Genomic DNA, 20,669 nt, shown 5'->3' on the forward strand with positions numbered 1-20,669 from the left:
TTCTCTGACTAGGGAGCTGGGGACAACTTCTCTGAACTGAGATCTGGAGGATGAGTGGGAGTTAATCAGGCAGCAGAGGCAGTACAGGTAGTGGGGACAGCCAGAGCAAGGGCCCTGTGACACAGGGGAGTACAGCATGTGCATGAGAAAGCCTGCTGTGGCTGGAACTCCTGGCTCCAGGTGGTTGAATGTGTGGTTAGACCAAGGGAAAGGGAGATGGAGGAGCCAGATGTGCAGGACACTGTTGGTCTTTATCTTAAGTTCAATCAGAAACTATTTGTGGATTTCGAGCATATTGGAGTTTTGCCATGTGGAGAACATGGAGGCCACCAGCTGTCACCTTTCTGAGACTTCCTCCCAGGTGTGTGGAGCTCTTTGTATTCCCACAGGTGCTCCATATTCCATGTTCCCACGGGCCTGACACCTGAGGGCTTGTGCAGGATCCTTAGAGTACTTGCCCTGGCTGTGGTCCCTGCCAGAAGATGCAGCCTTTGCATTCTCCTCTGCCATTTTCCCTGGTGCATATTTTCATGGACACATTCTACCCCTGTTCAGGCTCAGAATAGTGTGTTAGACCAGAACTTTGCTGACTAATCATGGCTTTGGCCTGTCATTGACATCATCACACTGGGCTGATGGTGGCACCAGCACGCCCTGCCCAGCATTTTTGCATGGTAGAAATGAGTGGGTCTGACTCTGGGCACAAAAAGTGGCACAGGGGCCCAGGTGGGAGTAGGGGTAGGAAGTATATTCCAGTGGAAACTCTAGCCTCACCTAATATCCGATTCTTTTTCTCTGTTTTGGGTTCTCTCCTGAGCAGTTCAAGAGGCCGACTCACTTGCCAGTGTGCAGCTGGGAGCTGCCCACCCAACAGCACCAGCCTCAACCAAGAAAACCAAGGCAGCTGCTGCATCTGGGGGCCAGAGTGGGGTCTCTAGGAAGGAGAAGAAGGGAAAGCACAAAGGTTAGCTTGCCTGCTCCACAGTCCTCCCCAATAGGCCTGCCTGCCCCTCCACCACCGCCATGAGGTCAAGGGTAGCTTCCCTTCCTAACTTGGAGGCAAGGTCTGGGGTGAGCAGTCTCAGTGATATAGAATGGCCAACAGACCTTGTCCAGTTCACGGGGTATGTGGGCTGGCCTGTGAGTATGGGCAGACTCTCCATACTGCCAGGAACTGAAGTTCAGTTCAACTGTTGCCCAGGATCACCCTTTCCTTCTGCCATGCCTTGACCCAAGCTCCCTCCACCCTGATGCTTAAGCCAGGACATTCCCTTCAGTGGGGGCTCACTATATCTCTTGCAGCCTGCCCCATGCTTGTGCAGCATTTGCTATTTGCTCTTGCACTCTACTCCCTGCTCTAGCCCCAGTTCCACCCTCTGGGCCAAAGAGCAGTCTGTTCCCTCTGCTCTTCTCTGTACAACAAAGATCCCCAGAGGTCATGGACAGTGATGGCAGCTCCTGCCCCAAGTCCTGGCTCCTGGCTAGACACCCATTTCCTCAACCCTGGGTGATGGGCAGTGATTTCCAGGCCACTACATCATAGTTGGACAGTGGTATGTCAGGGTCCATGGGCTTCTGGAGCTGGCTGCATCACCTCAGCTAGGCAGGGCAGCTGCCACCAGTGTAGGCTAGGCCTTGCTTCTGTGTCTGAAGCTGTCGTGCAGCAAGATTGATGTGGGATGGGAGATCCTCTGCCTAAAAAGGCAGTGTATGAAAACCAATCTTTTCTCAAGGGCCCTCCTCTGTTTTTAATGATGTATGTGAGTTACCCTAAGTGTGTGTGAGAGAGACAGACAGACAGACACAGACAGAAACAGAGTCAGAGAATATAAGCACTGATAACTTGTAGCTGGCCATGTCCGTGATTGTTGGCCTCAACTATGAACTGCGGTCTGGATCAATCCTTGTTCTCCACGTTGTTTTTTCTACTGTGCAATTGGTTTTGTAGATGGCTGCTGTCTGTCTTAAGCATGTGGGGTATTTCAGATCAACTCTTGGTAATTAATGTGGGGAAGAACAGAAGAATTAAAGCCCATATCCCTTCACAGCTTACCAATCATTAACAGGCTGACAGCAGTTGTTAGTTTTTTTAAAAATCAGTTTTGTGAGTAAAGTTTTGCAGAGGGTCTCCTCTCACTCATCCCTCACTCCCTTCATGGACGTCTGAGAATCCAGGCCCTCTTCTCCCTCCTGGACGTGACTCAGGAGTGTCTGGCCTACAGGCACCGGCGGGCCAGCAGCACTGGCAGAAGACAAGTCTGAGGCCCAAGGCCCAGTGCAGATCCTGACTGTGGGCCAATCAGACCACGCGCAGGATGCAGGGGAGACAGCAGCTGGTGGGGGCACCCTGTCCAGCCAGCAGGACCTGCGTGCCACGATGCAGAGGAAGGGTGAGCCCCGTGGGGGCCCAACTGGAACCAAAGCTCAGTCCCAGTTTCTCAGGTGCACCCTTCTCTGGGAGCATGGCCTTCCTGGGTCAGGTCCAGCTCCTCCCTGACCATGGGGGAGGGGACATACCTGGGGACAAATGACAAGTATGGGACAGGGGCCTTGATAAGGCCAAGTTAAGGGAAACTATGAACTGGGATAACCAACCCACATTCCAGCCCTATCTCATGCTCCCAGGAAACCCAGGTTTGGGGGCAAATTTTCTTTCCCTTTTGCTTCCTAGAAAAAAATTTTGAAAGGAGTTGCCCCTTTGTCTGTTGAGCTAGAGGGAGCAGGGCCAGGATGCTAAGAGGCAAGGTATAAAACCTGCTGCCCAGTTTCCCCACCATGAGCCCTGGTGCAATGTGGCAGACAGAAGAAGCCTGGCAGTGCCACCCACATTGTGAGAAATCTACTCAAGGATAGCTTCTTGGAGAAAGGGCTGTTGAGACAATTTGAGAGATGGGTGGCATTCCAGGCAGGGGAGGGGAATGTGGAGAAAGCTGAGATAGAGGCTCAGAGCAGGCTGGGAAAGGTAAGTATGTGGCCCTGCACACCATGCTGAGGGAGAAGCTGAGGCCTTTTCCCTGGCAGAGTCTATGGCCCAAGCCAGGCAAGGCCTCTAATAGGCTCAAGGTCAGAATAGAGGTTCCCTGTGAAGACGCAGCGCAGATAGGCTGTGATGCACAAGAGATGGGGGCAACGCTATTGCTAGAGAGGAGAGGGGAGCTGACGCAGGGACTGAGCTGAAACTGGGTGGTGGGGATGTATCCTGAGGATTGTAACCAGCCCCAGCTCATGTGTGCATCTGAGAGAATGTTCCTCATGTGTATCTCTGTGTGTGGGAGTACATGTCACTATGTGTGTGTACATATGGCTGTGTGTGTGTCTGGGTTCAGATGTCAGTGTTTGAATATGTCCACATGTGACGACATCTACTTTGGAAGGTAGATCCTCCTCACTCATCCTCCCTGTTCTTCTGCTCACCTCAGGCATCTCCAGCAGCATGAGCTTTGATGAGGAAGAGGAAGATGAGGATGAGAACAGCTCTAGCTCCTCCCAGCTAAACAGCAACACCCGCCCCAGCTCTGCCACTAGCAGGAAGTCCATCAGGGTGAGTGAGGAGCTTCTCAGAAAGAAGTTGGATGGCAATGTTCAGAGGACTGCCTGTCCAGAAGAGGTGGACCAAGTGTGTGAGAACATGATGGAGATACCATGATAGCTCTTCTGGGGCCATGGGCAGGTCCTGGTGCCTATCAGGTGCTTCTCTAGCTGGGCCCTTCTGCCCTTCTACACTGCCTCCTAATATCTTCAACCAAGCTATGGACCTGGGGTGTCTGAGGACCTGCCTTTATATTCCCATCTTTAGCCCTAGGAACTGTTGAAGATCGGGTAGGGATAAGGAAGATAGCCTCTGACCCTAGGGCAGGATGGCCAGGCCCATATCCCAGGGATCCTGCCCTGTCTCCCACCACTACCACAACAGGATGCGGATTTGGATCTCACACTTCCAGCTTTGGCTGGTGGGGCTTAGGTGCCTTCTCTCCTTGCTCACAGGACACAGCCTCAGCCCCCAGCCCAACAGCCCCAGAGCCACCAGTGGATGTTGAGGTTCAGGATCTTGAGGAGTTTGCCCTGAGGCCAGCACCCCAGGGAATCACCATCAAATGCCGCATCACACGGGATAAAAAGGGGATGGACCGGGGCATGTACCCCACCTACTTCTTGCACCTGGACCGTGAGGATGGAAAGAAGGTGAGGTTGCTCTGGGCAGGTGTTTTCAGCAAGGCAGGCTTGAGGGCCTGGGAGCTAGAATGACTGGAAGCCTCAGCTCAATACTGACCCCTCAGTACTCAAGAGAAACCAAAGCCTCCATGCCTGCTTAGTACAGAGCTGTGTGTTTTCCAGTGTGTGTGTGCACACACATGTGCACTTGGAAGTTGAAGCAAAGGCAGTATTTGTGTGAATGAGGGTTTGTGAATGGTACTTATGATTGTGTGTGGACCAGAAGCTGGGTCTTAACATGATCTTGCTCCATTCCCTCAGGTGTTCCTCCTGGCAGGAAGAAAGAGAAAGAAAAGCAAAACTTCCAATTACCTCATCTCTGTGGACCCAACAGACTTGTCTCGAGGAGGGGACAGTTACATCGGGAAACTGCGGTACCAGCACTCCCCCAGGATGAAGGCGGGAATGGGAGGGAGGGGCAGAAGAGGCTCTCCATAGAGGGCATTTCTTGACCTTGAAGATTTAAGGCAGAGTTGGATCCTTTGGCAGGATCCTCTATCCATCAGACCCAATCACAGTCCCAGTCTATGCCCAGCCTAGGGCCAGACTTGAATTAAGCAGTTCCCAGGCATGTGGGTTCTGGCCCATCATGGGAGATGGATCACACCCAGGATGTTACTGATGTTGTAGGGCAGCATGGAAGAGCTGCTTGGGCCCCATGGTTAGTGCCAAGGGACAGGGCTTGAGAGTAATCTCTTGAGGGAAGAGCATCTCAGCCATCTTAGGGAGACAGAGGGGCAGGGAGGCTTTTAGCAGTGCCTCATGGGGGCTTAGGGTTTGCCAAAGTAGAGTACCAATTTGGGAGGCATAAATGAAGATTAGAGGTAAGTAGCTAAAGCTGGAGATGGGGCTGGATGGAACAAGGCAATCATTTTATTCAGTCTCCGAAGGGTAAAAGACCTCTAATTTTCCTGGATACCATCATGCTTGCCCACTTCCCATGAGGGCAATCGTGTTCTCCCATGGAAATCTGTGGAATTCTGATTTACCTCCCTAAATTTCCTTAATTGAAATCAGATTCCCTTTTGAGTAAACTCAGACCAAGTCCAGGTGTTCTGCTTCAGAAGCACTTTCAACGGTGTGAATTCAGTGAGCAGTGTGCCCCCTGAGGTCTGCTCATGGCCCAGCTCAGTGTTTTGCAGTCTCCTCATGGGACAGACTATGAGCTGTTCCCTGCCCCAGAGCAGTGAGTACATAACCCTATACTGATTGTGCCTTTCTTTCAGGTCCAACCTGATGGGTACCAAGTTCACAGTTTATGATAATGGAGTCAACCCTCAGAAGGCATCATCCTCTACTTTGGAAAGTGGAACCTTGCGTCAGGAGCTGGCAGCTGTGTGCTATGTGAGTCCTGGATTCCTGGATATCTGGTCTCCAAGTTCAACCCACGACTTGCTGCCTGATCTGGGGGCCATCCCATCCATCTTGGTGGTAGCCAAGGCTGTGTGGATAGGGGATTCCCCCTTCAGAATGATCCCTGCCTGGGACAGGGGCCCTGTCCCTCCCCTCCCATCTTCAGTGATCAGGTGACAGCAGACTATCTTCCTAGGGACCACTGTGAACCATTCCTGGCTCTATGCAGCCTGGAAGTCTCCTGAATAGGAGATAGGAAGTAGGAGGCCTGGGTTCTGTATGTGCTTGCTCTCAGATCACCTTTCTAGATGCGAGGTTCTGCATGAGTCACAGGGCCCTTTGCACAATCATCTACCTAAGAGGTAGATCCTATTTTCTGTATATTTAGGAAACTGCAGCTAGAGTTTGAGTCATTTATTAACAGCACAAGCCAAACTGGAATGCAAATACAGAGGACTTCTCTACCCTTCTGAAGCTCAATTTTTTTTTAATTTTATTTTTTTTATTGGTTGTTCACAACATTACAAAGCTCTTGACATATCATATTTCATACATTAGATTGAAGTGGGTTATGAACCCCCAATTTTACCCCAAATGCAGATTGCAGAATCACGTCGGTTACACATCCACAATTTTACATAATGCCCTATTAGTAATTGTTGTATTCTGCTACCTTTCCTATCCCCTACTATCCCCCCTCCCCTCCCCTCCCATCTTCTCTCTCTACCCCATCTACTGTAATTCATTTCTCTCCTTGTTTATTTTCCCATTCCCCTCACAACCTCTTATATGTAATTTTGTATAGCAATGAGGGTCTCCCTTCATTTCCATGCAATTTCCCTTTTCTCTCCCTTTCCCTCCCATCTCATGTCTCTGTTTAATGTTAATCTTTTCTTCCTACTCTTCCTCCCTGCTCTGTTCATAGTTGCTCTCATTATATCAAAGAAGACATTTGGCATTTGTTTTTTAGGAATTGGCTAGCTTCACTAAGCATAATCTGCTCTAGTGCCATCCATTTCCCTGCAAATTCTATGATTTTGTCATTTTTTAGTGCTGCATAGTACTCCATTGTGTATAGATGCCACATTTTTTTTATCCATTCATCTATTGAAGGGCATCTGGGTTGGTTCCACAGTCTAGCTATTGTGAATTGTGCTGCTATGAACATCGATGTGGCAGTATCCCTGTAGCATGCTCTTTTAAGGTCTTCAGGGAATAGTCTGAGAAGGGCAATAGCAGGGTCAAATGGTGGTTCCAATCCCAGCTTTCCCGGGAATCTCCAAACTGCTTTCCAAATTGGCCGCACCAATTTGCAGTCCCACCAAAAATGTACAAGTGTACCCTTTTCTCCACATCCTCGCCAGCACTTGTTGTTGTTGTTTGGCTTCATAGTGGCTGCCAATCTTACTGGAGTGAGATGGTATCTTAGGGTGGTTTTGATTTGCATTTCTCTGACTGCTAGAGATGGTAAGCATTTTTTCATGTACTTGTTGATGGATTGTATATCCTCCTCTGAGAAGTGTCTGTTCAGGTCCTTGGCCCATTTGTTGATTGGGTTATTTGTTATCTTATTGTCTAATTTTTTGAGTTCTTTGTATACTCTGGATATTAGGGCTCTATCTGAAGTGTGAGGAGTAAAAATTTGTTCCCATGATGTAGGCTCCCTATTTACCTCTCTTACTGTTTCTTTTGCTGAGAAAAAAACTTTTTAGTTTAAGTAAGTCCCATTTGTTGATTCTTGTTATTAACTCTTGTGCTATGGGTGTCCTATTAAGGAATTTGGAGCCCGACCCCACAATATGTAGATCGGAGCCAACTTTTTCTTCTATCAGACGCAGAGTCTCTGATTTGATATCAAGCTCCTTGATCCGTTTTGAGTTAACTTTTGTGCATGGCGAGAGAAAGGGATTCAGTTTCATTTTGTTGCATATGGATTTCCAGTTTTCCCAACACCATTTGTTGAAGATGCTATCCTTCCTCCATTGCATGCTTTTAGCCGCTTTATCAAATATAAGATAGTTGTAACTTTGTGGATTAGTCTCTGTGTCCTCTATTCTATACCATTGGTCCACCCGCCTGTTTTGGTACCAGTACCATGCTGTTTTTGTCACTATTGCTCTGTAATATAGTTTGAAATCTGGTATCGTTATAACGCCTGATTCACACTTCCTGCTTAGAATTGCTTTTGCTATTCTGGGTCTTTTATTTTTCCATATGAATTTCATGATTGCTTTATCTATTTCTACAAGAAATGCCATTGGGATTTTGATTGGCATTGCATTAAACCTATAGAGAACTTTTGGTAATATCGCCATTTTGATGATGTTAGTTCTGCCTATCCATGAACAGGGTATGTTTTTCCATCTTCTAAGATCTTCTTCTGCTTCTCTCTTTAGGGTTCTGTAGTTTTCATTGTATAAATCTTTCACCTCTTTTGTTAGGTTGATTCCCAAGTATTTTATTTTTTTTGAGGATATTGTGAATGGAGTGCTTTTCCTCATTTCCGTTTCAGAAGTTTTGTCGCTGATATACAGAAATGCCTTTGATTTATGCGTGTTGGTTTTATATCCTGCCACTTTGCTGAATTTATTTATTAGTTCTAGTAGTTTCTTTGTAGACCCTTTTGGGTCTTCTAGGTATAGAATCATGTCATCTGCAAATAGTGATAATTTAAGTTCTTCTTTTCCTATTTTTATGCCTTTAATTTCTTTCGTCTGTCTAATTGCTCTGGCCAGTGTTTCGAGAACTATATTGAATAGAAGTGGTGATAGAGGGCATCCCTGTCTTGTTCCAGATGTTAGAGGGAATGCCTTTAACTTTTGTCCATTCAGAATGATGCTAGCCTGAGGCTTAGCATAGATAGCTTTTACAATGTCAAGGTAAGTTCCTGTTATCCCTAGTTTTTCTAATGTTTTGAACATAAAGGGATGCTGTACTTTGTCAAATGCTTTCTCTGCGTCTATCGAGATGATCATATGGTTCTTATCTTTAAGTCTATTGATGTGGTGAATAACATTTATTGATTTCCGTATATTGAACCATCCTTGCATCCCAGGGATGAATCCTACTTGATCATGGTGCACAATTTTTTTGATGTGTTTTTGTATTCGATTCGCCAGAATTTTATTGAGAATTTTTGCATCTAGGTTCATTAGAGATATTGGTCTGTAGTTTTCTTTCTTTGAGGTGTCTTTGTCTGGTTTCGGAATCAGGGTGATGTTGGCCTCATAGAATGAATTTGGAAGGGCTCCCTCTTTTTCTATTTCCTGAAATAACTTGAAAAGTATTGGTATTAATTCTTCTTTAAAGGTTTTGTAAAACTCCGCTGTATACCCATCCGGTCCTGGGCTTTTCTTGGTTGGTAGTCTTTTGATGGCTTCTTCAATTTCATCCATTGATATTGGTCTGTTCAAATTGTGTGTATCCTCCTGACTCAGTCTGGGCAAATCATATGACTTAAGAAATTTATCGATGTCTTCACTATCTTCTATTTTATTGGAATATAGGTTTTCAAAATAATTTCTAATTGTCTTCTGTATTTCTGTAGCATCTGTTGTGATATTGCCTTTTTCATCCCGTATGTTAGTAATTTGAGTTCTCTCTCTTCTTCTCTTCGTTAGCATGGCTAAAGGTCTGTCGATCTTATTTATTTTTTCGAAGAACCAACTTTTAGTTTTGTTAATTTTTTCAATAGTTTCTTTTGTTTCAATTTCATTGATTTCCGCTCTGATTTTAATTATTTCTTGCCTTCTGCTATATTTGCTGTTGTTTTGCTCTTCCTTTTCTAGGGCTTTGAGATGAAGTGTGAGCTCATTTATTTGTTGGTTTTTTCTTTTTTTTGAGGAATGACCACCAGGCGATGAATTTTCCTCTTAAAACTGCTTTCATTGTGTCCCATAGATTCCGATATGTTGTGTCTATATTTTCATTTATCTCTAAGAATTTTTTAATTTCCTCCTTTATGTCTTCTGTAACCCATTGATCATTCAGTAACATATTGTTCATTTTCCATGTGATGTAGGATTTTTCCTTCCTTCTTTTATCATTGATTTCCAGTTTCATTCCATTATGATCAGATAAAATGCAAGGTATTATCTCCACCCCTTTATATTTACTGAGGGTTGCCCTATGGCATAATATATGGTCTATTTTTGAGAAGGATCCATGTGCTGCTGAGAAAAAAGTATATCCATTTGATGATGGTTGATATGTTCTATATATGTCAGTTAAGTCTAGGTTATTGATTGTGATATTGAGTTCTATAGTTTCTTTATTCAACTTTTGTTTGGAGAATCTGTCCAGTGGTGAGAGAGATGTGTTGAAGTCACCCATAATTATTGTGTTGTGGTCTATTTGATTCTTGAACTTGAGGAGAATTTGTTTTATGAATGTCGCAGCACCATTATTTGGTGCATAAATATTGATAATTGTTATGTCTTGTTGGTGAATGGTTCCTTTTAACAGTATATAATGTCCTTCTTTATCCCTTTTGATTAACTTAGTCTTGAAGTCGATTTTATTCGACATGAGGATGGCCACCCCTGCTTGCTTACGAGGACCATGTGCATGGTATATTTTTTCCCATCCTTTCACCTTCAGCCTGTGTATGTCTTTTCCAATCAGATGTGTCTCCTGGAGGCAGCATATTGTTGGATTTGTTTTTTTAATCCATGATACCAGCCTATGTCGCTTTATTGGAGCGTTTAAGCCATTAACATTCAGAGTTACTATTGATATATGGTTTGTACTTCCATCCATGTTTGATTATTTATCCTTTTTTAAAAAAAATTTAGTTTGTTTCTCCATGATTATCTTTCCCCTCGCCCTCTGTCTTTACCGAGGCACTTCCTACTGATGGTTTTGGTTATTGTTTTTCACTTCTTCCTCATGTAGTGTTTTGCTCAAAATGTTTTGCAATGCTGGTTTTCTGGCTGCAAATTCTTTTAACTTTTGTTTATCATGAAAGATTTTTATTTCGTTGTCATACCTGAAGCTTAATTTTGCTGGATACAGAATTCTTTCAGTGTTTGAAATACATTGTTCCATGACCTTCTTGCTTTCAGTGTCTGTGATGAAAAATCCGTTGTTAACCTTATTGGTTTACCCCTGAATGTAATCTGTCTCCTTTCTCTTGTAGCTTTTAATATTTTCTCTTTGTTCTGTATATTGGATATCTTCATAACAATGTGTCTTGGCGTTGGTCTACTGTGATTTTGTGTGCTCGGTGTCCTGTATGCATCTTCAATTTGTATATCTGTTTCCTTTTTTATTTCTGGAAAGTTTTCTGTAATTATTTCATTCAGCAGGTTACTCATTCCCTTGGTTTGAATCTCTGTACCTTCTTCTATCCTGATGACTCGTTTTTTTATGTTATCCCATAGCTCTTGGATGTTTTTCTCGTGATTTTTTACCAGCCTTTCTGAGTTGGCTAGACTCTTTTCAAGATGATATATTTTGTCTTCATTATCTGATGTTCTGGCTTCTACTTGCTCCACTCTGTTAGTGATACTCTCAATTGAGTTTTTAATTTGGTTTATCGTTTCCTTCATTTCTAGAATTATTGTTTGATTATTTTTTATAATCTCTATCTCCTGATAAAGATGCTTAACTTCTTCTTTTATCTGTTTATGTAATTCATTCTCAGTGTGTTCTTTCGCTGCTTGAATTTGCTGTCTTGTATCCTCTTTAAGGTTCCATTCCATCTGTCTAAGGTGTTCCTTGAGTTCTTTATATGACCATTTTTCTGATGACTCTAGGTCCTCCTGAATATTTAGGCTGTCCTGCATTGTTTGTACTCCTTTTCTTCCTTGCTTTTTGAAGCTGCTCATGTTACTTCTTGTTCTGTTTGACTGATGAGTTACTGTTTACTCCTATAAATTTATTAGATGCTTGGGAGGAAAGGTATTAGAAGGGAAGGGAAGAAGTCACTAAAGAGAATGAGAGTAAGCAGGTAGAATTCAAGGAAGGGGGGATAAGATAATTGAAAAGAAATGAAAAGACAAAAGAAGAAAAAATAGGAAATAAAAAAAGAAAAAATTTTTAAAAAAAAAATTAAAATTAAAATTAGAAGAAAAAAATTTTAAAAAAGTGTAAAAAAAATTTAAAAAAACAAGAAAGAAAAATGAAAATGAAAGAAAAACCCAAATCAAAAAAAAAGAAAAGAAAAAAGAAAAAAAACTAATAAATGCAGTCTTAGTTTTTTTTTTTTTAAAGAGAGAGTGAGAGAGGAGAGAGAGAGAGAATTTTTAATATTTATTTTTTAGTTCTCGGCGGACACAACATCTTTTGTTGGTATGTGGTGCTGAGGATCGAACCCGGGCCGCACGCATGCCAGGCGAGTGCGCTACCGCTTGAGCCACATCCCCAGCCCCAGTCTTAGAGTTTGATTAACTTCTCTTCCTGTAGGTGGCGCTGTGCCCACCAGGCCACGTTTCTCCTGTCAATACACAGGAACCAATCACTGTGCAGCAGCTCCTCCCAGACTGGGCGAGTCTCCAATCCTGAGTGCCTAGGGCCTCCTCTTGTGTCTAGTCACTTCCCACTTTTCCTCTAGCCAGGCCCCTCTCACGGGTGCCGCTCACCACAATACTGGCTACACGCCAGGTCTGCTGCTCCTAGGAGCCCTGTTTTCATGAACGACTGGGCACAGTCTTCCAGTTTGCCATTCCCTCAGACCCTAAGTTTGTAGAGCTTGGGGCTGAGAATCCTCAGCGAATTTTACTTGCCCTCCGGTAGCCACGTCCCCGGTAGCTGGTGCAAGAGACCTCAGCAGTCAGCCCTGATGGGAGCGGTAGGTCCGTGCCGCGGGTCCCGCGCCACCTCTGATTCCTTCGGGCTGGCTATCGTGCTCACGGGAGAGCTGGGAGGGGCCCTTACGGGAGAGCTGGGAGGGGCCCTTAAGGTTTCCCCGATGTGTGGAGAGGGAAGGCTAGGGAATTACACACCTGTAGCCGCAGGTTTCAATGAGGTTATCTCCTCCGCTGCAGTCTGATGACGTCAGTTCTCTGCCATGGTGGTATCTCTTGCAAATGGCAACAGTTCGTTTCCCTTTGCCGGGCGACCAATGCAACGGGTGGGTCCTTACTGTCTCTCCCAAGCCCCGTTTCAAACCTGTGGCCACTACCTATGAAGGCTCGGTAGGCATTTACCTCCGTAGGATCAGAAGGGCTGACCAGTTGTTTCAGCCGGATGGATTAGTGCTGAGTCACAGCTGTTTGTCTGCGGGAAGCAGGCGAACGGGAGCTTGAATTCAGCCGATCTGGGCTCTGTGTGTGTTCTGAGAGGCCCAGACTGTTCGCCCCAGATCCACGTCAGCTCAGCATTGCCTAGTGATCCATCATCACTAGCTTCCAAGATGAAAACAGGGAGCCACAAGCCAAGAAATGCAGCAGCTTCCAGAAGCTGAGAGTGGTCTTAATTTATAGCCAGTGGGCTGGGGATATTGCTCAGTTGGTAGAGTGCTTGCCTCACATGAACAAAGCCCTGGGTTTGATCCTTCAATTTTGCCAGCTACGAGGGATCACTATGGCCCCTTCTCCCTCCTTTCCTGAGTCCCAGTGTGCCACTTTTTGAGAAGCAAGTAGAACTGGGGGAAAAGCCATGGGGAATCACGGACGTTCTCTGAAGCTCAATTTCTTTGTTTCTAAAAATGAGGGATGGTTGTCCTATCCACCTACCCTGAGCATGGGCACTTCTTGGAGGCTACTGGGAATCCACAGCTAGTTTGGATGATCCTATGGTGCCACCTACTGGTCAGTTTTGGAGAGGCAGCCTTAGTTTTTCAAGTACTGAATCTTCTGTCTGTATTCTAGGTCCTGTTGAGTAGAGAATATAGTAGTGAACAGACTTATATGTCTATACCCTTATGGGGTGTCTATACCCTTATGGGACTTAAACCCCTAGTGGGAGATAGAAGTTCTAAAACAGACATGTAAAAGACATAAATATGTTCCTGATCAATGCTAAGAAGGAAAAAAAGTAGGGAAGGGGGCTATGAAATGTCAAGGTGTGTGTGTACAATTTTAGGAAAGATGGTAGAGAGCATCTGACCAAGGTAACTTGAGTAAAGAAGAAGTGAAAGCCAGTTGTGAGCATGCCTGCATGACAGCCAGGGCAAAAGTCGTGAATGTCTGGCCTGAAGAAGGAATGGGAAGGAGGGCAGAGTAAATGCAAAGAGAGTGAGGAATGGGGGCCACATCATGCAAGGCCTTGCAGGTAGAGTAAGAGCTTCAGTGGACAGCCGCTGGAGGAGTTTGAGGAGAGGAAAACCTGACTTAACAGGCTGCTGCCTTTCTGTGTTGCGAACAGACAATGGAGGAAACCATGGGCCAAGGACAGAAACAAAGGGTCCAGTTAATGGCTATTAGATTTTGGTGAGAGATGGTGGTGGTGAACAGTAAGGAATTCTGGGTGTAATCTGAAGGTAGAGTTGACAAACTTGTTGATGGTTAGAAGTGAGCTGTGAGAAAAAGAGAAGTCAAGTATGACTCTAGGCAGTTTGCTGGAGCAAAGGGAGTAACTGAGTTGCTGTTAACTGAAGCAAGTTAGTTCGAGAAGCAAGTTGTGGCAGAGTAGAGATCCAGGAATTTGGCTCTGGACATGTTACATTTAGAGGTGCTTAGTAGACTTTTAAATAAAGATAGTACAAACTAATATTTATTTCCTTCTCCCAGTTTCTCCAGGAGGTAATGACCCTCTTCAGGTGGTCAGTGCTGAGTTCTTTTTATTTCCTAGGAGACAAATGTCTTAGGCTTCAAGGGGCCTCGGAAGATGAGCGTAATTGTCCCAGGCATGAACATGGTTCACGAGAGAGTCTCTATCCGCCCTCGCAATGTGAGTCTTTTACCCCACCCTACCTCTACCCTATCATCCCAGCCTCTGCATGAGCTTCTAAGGGCAGAACTCTTAACAGGTGTGTATATGTGTGGGGGATATAATTTGAGAAGCCCTGGAGGTCTAGGGGAATCTAAGAAGTCCCATTTCTGTGAAAAATCCCTCCTTGGGGTGGGGGTGGGGTCATGATGCCGAGGCTTGGGCCTGACTTAGGCAAGGCTGCCCTCCCAGGAACATGAGACACTACTAGCACGATGGCAAAATAAGAACACGGAGAGTATCATTGAACTTCAAAACAAGACACCTGTCTGGAATGATGACACACAGTCCTACGTACTCAACTTCCATGGACGTGTCACACAAGCCTCTGTGAAGAACTTCCAGATCATCCATGGCAATGACCGTGAGTGTCTCTGCCCCTCCTCATACTGTTTGTGTGATATCTGGGGCCCTTAGTTTTGGGTTCAGCTCACCTAACCCAGTCCACATCAGCCAGAGTTTAGGATATGGGCTATATGGCTTAGATGAGATGTGAAGAATATTCTAACTATTATGACTGGGAGGCTAGAGAGAATCTTCTTTGGAGCCCTGGCCCTAGATTCTGTGTACTCGGCAGAATCTCAGGCATGGGAATACCCTTTAAATGGACTTTTTCTCCTCTCTGTCTCCTGGTGTTTGTATGCATCTTTCTCTTTCCTTTGTCATCTGCTGCCTCTCCCAATGATCCTTTGTTTTACCTCCTTTGGGATTTCCTTGGCATCTCTGCTTCTCACTTTTTCTTCCTCTGTGGCTCGGGTGTCTGTGCTATCCCCACCATCCCTGCTGTTTTGTTTTTCTGTGTCCATGCTTGTGCCTGGCCCCAGCGGACTACATCGTCATGCAGTTTGGCCGGGTAGCAGAGGATGTATTCACCATGGATTACAACTATCCGCTGTGTGCACTGCAGGCCTTTGCCATTGCTCTGTCCAGCTTCGACAGCAAGCTGGCCTGTGAGTAGAGGCTTCCTTCAGGGTTGCCCAGCCTGGAGTGGAGCTTGCCTGCCTGCCTGCCTGTGGAGACAGCCCTGCCTGCCCTGTTTATAGGCCTTCTGCCAGATGAAGCTTTGGCCCTCAGTGGGCTCCCTGAGGAACTGGCTCCTCTGCCTCTGCTGCTAGGGCAAGGGAGTAGTGGGTAGGTGGGAAGGGATGAGAGTCATTCTTTCTGTGCCCCCAAGGTCACCACACACCCCATTCTTGGGTTAGTATCCTGCTGTAATTGTTGGCCAAGCTGGGCAACCTCCTCAGCTGGGAAGGCTGCAAGAGGCATAGAGAGGGAGGAAGCACAAGCAAGGCTGCGGTAGCCCAGCTGTCTACTCATCTAGGAGTCAGATGACAACAGGTGCCCCAACAGGGGCAGAGAGTGTATATGTGTATGTGTGTGTGTGCACGCACACATGCATATTTGCATGTATGAGTAGGGCACATTAACTTATGTAGCAGAGGGCTTGGCAGCCAAGCCTGGTCCCTTCAACTGCAGAAAGCCTTCCAACTTCAGAAGGCCCCAGCCAGGCCTGAGGGAAGTTAAGGGAGCAGTGGGGATAGATGAGTGGCAGGACCAGCCACTATGGCAGGGGGTTCCCTATCTGGCTGTGGGAATCAGCTGGTGGTTTAGAGTTCTAGCTAATTTTTCTCCAGGTTTGTTCTGTGCTTGCAGAGGCAAAGGGAACCCACCTCTTAAGGCCAAATATCTTAGTAGATGGGTACTACAAGAGGTACATGAATAGGCTCCCTGGACAGGGCTGTCCTGGGGGCCCTGCCAACTGGCCCAGGAGCTCTCTGCTGAGCAGCCCCAGTGCAACCCCTGGGAAATGCAGATGGGAACCAGGTCACCAGCCCTTGCTGGAAACGTACCATTCCCAAGCCAAGGCATGCTCCAGGAAGAATCTTACCTCTCTCTGGAAAGACCCAGCTGTGGGTGCTCTTGACTGTGTTTCAGCTCTCACTGCTGTCAGCCAAATCATGGTTGTTGAAGGCTATGCGTGGTTCTTTTTGGAAGGGAATGGGACAGGGTGAGGAAAGGAGAGACTATTTTTAAATCAAGAGATCAGAGGTGGCAGGACACTTAGAGATCAACTTGTTGCTTTCAGTGAATCATGTTGAAAAATGGGACTTTCCCTGGGTTAGTTAGCTGGTTTAATGACTGAGTTCAGAATCTCAAGTTCCTTCATTTGTTTCCACTTTCCCCCAAGAAACTAGTATCTATGGCTCTCTGGCCTTATGGAGCCCATTCTGCATGCCCTTTTCCCTTCCTGATTCAAGAGATTTAGACACATCCTGGTTGGTATATATGACGGAAGCCATTTCAGTAGAGAATTGGGTATTTCCCTGTTGGAAATTGTCTGGCTTTTTACATGTCAGTCTGATCAGGATTGGCCTTTGCCCGGCCCCTCCATGAGGACTACACAGTTGTGAGCAGACCTTAGCAAGCTACAACACATTTCTCTGTCTAGATGTGACAGGCAGCCTAAGTGTTACAAGACTTGGCCTAAACGTTCCCTCCACTGCCACTATTTCTTGGATGGCACCATCCACCCTATAGGCTTAGGGACTCTAAACTCTTGTTCAGGCTGTTTACCTTGGCAGAGTCTTCTTACCCAGATAGTGATCAGAAATCTGTGGGAAGCTAACAGCAGTTGGACCTTGCTTTAGAGTAGAAATGTTTGGAAGGGCTAAGTAGAAATTTTAAATAAATACAAGTCATACTTTAAACATATTAGTGAGGCTCTATAGGTGAAGTTGTTTTAACTTAAGTGGAATTATATGCTCTCATTTTTGTAATCAACACTTTTCTATGTGAATGCTTAAAACAAGGCACACCTGCTTTTAACAGGAGCTGCCCACACCTAAACCATACATCTCTCAAGAGGCCCCTCCTGTAACCTAGCCTTTGTTAACATGGTCTGGTTTTTAGAGAGCATCAGGACTTTCTGTTCTGGTGCTGGTTAACTTCCTGATGAAAGATTGTGGTGCCATCCTCCCTTCTGTAGTTCTCCTTGGCTCTTCCTTCCCTGACTCTGGAGACCTCTTGATACTTGACTTGTTGGAAACCAGATGATCTCTAAAGTCTGACCAAGCTGTTTCTTTAGGCCTATGACTTTAAGGTAGAATAAGCTGAATCTGGAGTCTAGGAAGACCCCAGCGACAGAGTGAAATAATCAGAAGCACAATGGAAATACTGTGGGCCTCTGCTCTCTGCTTCAGCACACATGTAAGGGGGGTAGCTGGCTATTTTGGTAGGGTCAGGAGATGTAGGCTGAGCTTTCTAGCCTGGGAGTAAAGGGGAGCCTTAGCACAAAATCTTCTGGGCACTGGTGACAAGCAAGAGCAGTTGAGTCACTTAATTAAGACCAGCCTCACAAGGTCAGCTCTTAAGACCCCATTCCTGGTGTTGCTGCCTTTCCTTGACCACTGGCCCTGTGGCCAGGGGCCGATGGACTCACAAAGCTGCCAAGGCCCTGGAGACCACCTGGGTTTAGCCTCTCTCACAGTAAGAGTGCCTGCCCTTCTGCCCAGATGGTCCTTGATTGGACAGTGAACCAGTGATAGGATAAGCAGTTCCTAAAGATGTAGGGCAGCTGGGACCTTAGGCAGCTCCTCTATACCTACTCCTGGCTCTGTACCCCAGAAATCCTAACCTTCTGCCCCCAAATGGTTCCTCTCTTCTCCAAGTCTAGCTCCCCCACCCCTCCTTCTGGCTCCAAGGTGCTCTGTGTCCATCTGTGGTGTGTGTGTGCGTGTGTGTGTGCACGCGTGCATGCACACATCAGCATGTCTCTTGTAAATCTGGGGAAAAGGGCAGCAATCTGCAGTCAACTGAGGTTTCTTATCATATTTCTTAGGATGAGTAGGAAAAGAATAAGGATGCAGTTAACAATCCCTGTGGCTTCTGTCTCTTCATTTCATGCTGTTTGAAAGAAAGTGTTCCTGGGAAATTACCAGCTTTTTATCCCAAGTTTCTGAGCAGGAGGAGACCATCTAAGAAAGTTGTTAAGTCATTTAGTTCCCACCTGGCATTATCAGAAGAGATTGGTCTGTTGCGTACATACTTTTCAGATGAGTCTGAATATATTCTAGTGACGGTGCCTTAAAAATCACACTAGTTCAGGGGAAGCATGTAAGGTCCAGATCCATGAGGACAGGTGTTGGGAGTCAAGGGGTGTGATGAAGGCAGGCTAGAAGAGAACTCTTGAAGCCCACCTCCTAACAAGACTGTAGAAGCAGTTTTTCTTCATACTGGAAACAGCAAGACATTTGCCACTAAAACACACTTACCACTTATGTAGAGGTAATTCTAAATTTAACAAGCAATAGGGGTGATTTTAGAGGAAAATATTCATGCTTTGTACAGATGGGGTCTGCATTGAGTGAAGGTGCTGGGATAGCCTGTCTATGGCTCTGTTATGCAAGCACAAATTCCATCTCTTGGATGGATGCCCTGGTTTTCCCTTACCACAGTAACCTTGACCTTCCCTTCTCTATAACTCCATGCCCCAGCTGGAACATCCCTGTGACCTCAAGATGCCAGGTGGCCATCAGAGCACACTCTTCCAGGGAGCTGAGTTTGCTTTCCTATGATACCTAGCACTGTGACTGGGGCCAGTTACATTTCCCTGGGCCCTGGCTTGTAAGCTTGTCACAGCTCCCAGTAATAGGCCAAGGAGTGGTTTCTTGTTTGAGTTTTGGCAGCCTGTCTTGTGTATCTCCAGTTTGCAATTTTGTCATCTTAAGATATACAAGGGAGGGACAGAAAAGAAATATTGATGAATTGGTTTTAAGTTCCCAATGAAATGGAAAGATATGTTGGTCTTACAGAAAGTAGTACTGAACTTAGTAGCTATATGATTTTGAGCAAACTGCATGAACTCTCTAGGTCTGTTTTCTTAAATGAAGATGCTGGATTATCAAAGCTTGCTGTAGGATTCAGGGTGAATGAAATTTAATTTCATCACACTACCTTTTCTAGCTCATCATTGTGCCTTCTTTCTTAAGAAAGACAATGCACCCCTCTCCTTTGTTCTCCTGTCCCCCACCCCCCATCAAGGTCCATGCAGAGCTGGAGGTAAGGCTAAGGTCCAGAGTTCTTAGAGAGCAACTCAGAATGGCTTAGAAGGGGAAGCCCAACTCTGGCCTCTTCAATACTACATTTGAAGATAGAAGGGACTTGGTCAGGATGGGTAACATTCCTCTTGCTGGGAACACATATTTAGCCAGTTTTCATAATGCCTAGAATGTGTATGTCTACTTGCACAAGATTGTCTTTTCCTATTTTGGAGTGGTCAGACATTTTATTTTTGTTCAAAATTATCTGGAGTTTTAGACAAACTTGCAAAACTGTGCTTTTATTAAGTGACTTTTTGAATAAACTTTTTTGGTATTCTGAAGCAAATGTATTTATTTATTGGTATGTGCAATGACAAACTTGGTATTTTCCCATATTGACATTATGTTGTAGAATGTAGTGTTTGTCTGAGTACATATATCAGCAAATTAAACTTGAATTGTTTCAACACAAATGTGTTCTTTTTTTTTTAATAAAAGGAGAAAAATGTGTCTCTTTCCTTAAATATTTTTCTATACCAGTTGTTTCTAGGAGTCGCAAGTGGTTAGATGGGTGGTAATAACAAAGGGATCATATAGCTTGTTTAGAACCACTGATGTGGAGCAACAAAGCCTTCCCTCTGGCTATGCCTTTTAAGTTCAAGGATCATCAGAGCCACACTCAAGAGGTTGCTGAAGGGCTCAAGATAGGTTAGAAGGTATTTAAATTACAGCAGTCCTTTTCAGGGTCAGTGGTGATATCTGAAGGAACCGACTGGGGGTTCCCAAGTATCCCTTGTGAACCTGGCCCTGGGGAACAGGATTTTAGGGCTTAAAAAATGTGGGAAAGGCCCAACAGATATAACATGAAGACCCAGGCACTTGACTCCTCAGCCTTATTCATTTTAACAGGATTTGCACATGCATGAAAATTGTTTCTGCAGCTGTGGCAGATTTGAAGTCAAGAGAACAGAGGCTAGAGTTGAGCCTAGAAGCAGACATGAAAAGCTAATGATCTGATCCTAAAGGAGGAGATCACAACTAAACTCGCCTAGAGACTACAGAATGACTGTCAGCCATTCCTAGCAGTCAAGGTAGCTGTAGAGTGTCTAGTGTGATGACTCAGCAGAATAGGACTTGAGGACAGAGTGATGACTTCTGTTGATGTTGTCACTAAGCACTCATCCTGTGCTTCAT

The 20,669-nt window shown here is 45.3% G+C and overlaps 1 protein-coding gene and 1 long non-coding RNA gene across 3 annotated transcripts in view; one reads left to right on the forward strand and one right to left on the reverse strand.

The window, feature by feature from the left end:
* Nucleotides 1-914, reverse strand: part of LOC308642202 — a 31,281-nt gene extending 30,367 nt beyond the window's left edge. Inside the window, exon 1 of the long non-coding RNA XR_014020500.1 lies at nucleotides 775-914. This is a non-coding gene — a long non-coding RNA (uncharacterized lncRNA). The remainder of the gene's footprint in view (nucleotides 1-774) is intronic.
* Nucleotides 1-19,417, forward strand: part of TUB (TUB bipartite transcription factor) — a 30,868-nt gene extending 11,451 nt beyond the window's left edge. Inside the window, exons 4-12 of one of the 2 annotated variants that reach the window (XM_081280927.1) lie at nucleotides 821-964; nucleotides 2,223-2,390; nucleotides 3,420-3,541; nucleotides 3,985-4,182; nucleotides 4,474-4,586; nucleotides 5,439-5,556; nucleotides 14,299-14,397; nucleotides 14,629-14,800; nucleotides 15,261-19,417. In XM_081280927.1, the coding sequence (XP_081137053.1) occupies nucleotides 821-964; nucleotides 2,223-2,390; nucleotides 3,420-3,541; nucleotides 3,985-4,182; nucleotides 4,474-4,586; nucleotides 5,439-5,556; nucleotides 14,299-14,397; nucleotides 14,629-14,800; nucleotides 15,261-15,394 (1,268 nt within the window). In that variant the 3' untranslated portion in view covers nucleotides 15,395-19,417. The remainder of the gene's footprint in view (nucleotides 1-820; nucleotides 965-2,222; nucleotides 2,391-3,419; nucleotides 3,542-3,984; nucleotides 4,183-4,473; nucleotides 4,587-5,438; nucleotides 5,557-14,298; nucleotides 14,398-14,628; nucleotides 14,801-15,260) is intronic. The other variant, XM_081280928.1, reaches the window with a different exon arrangement.
* The last annotated feature ends 1,252 nt before the right edge of the window (nucleotides 19,418-20,669 follow it).

The sequence above is a fragment of the Spermophilus citellus genome (assembly GCF_964194105.1).
Source record: "Spermophilus citellus genome assembly, chromosome: 2".
In the NCBI taxonomy this organism is placed as follows: Eukaryota; Metazoa; Chordata; class Mammalia; order Rodentia; family Sciuridae; genus Spermophilus; species Spermophilus citellus.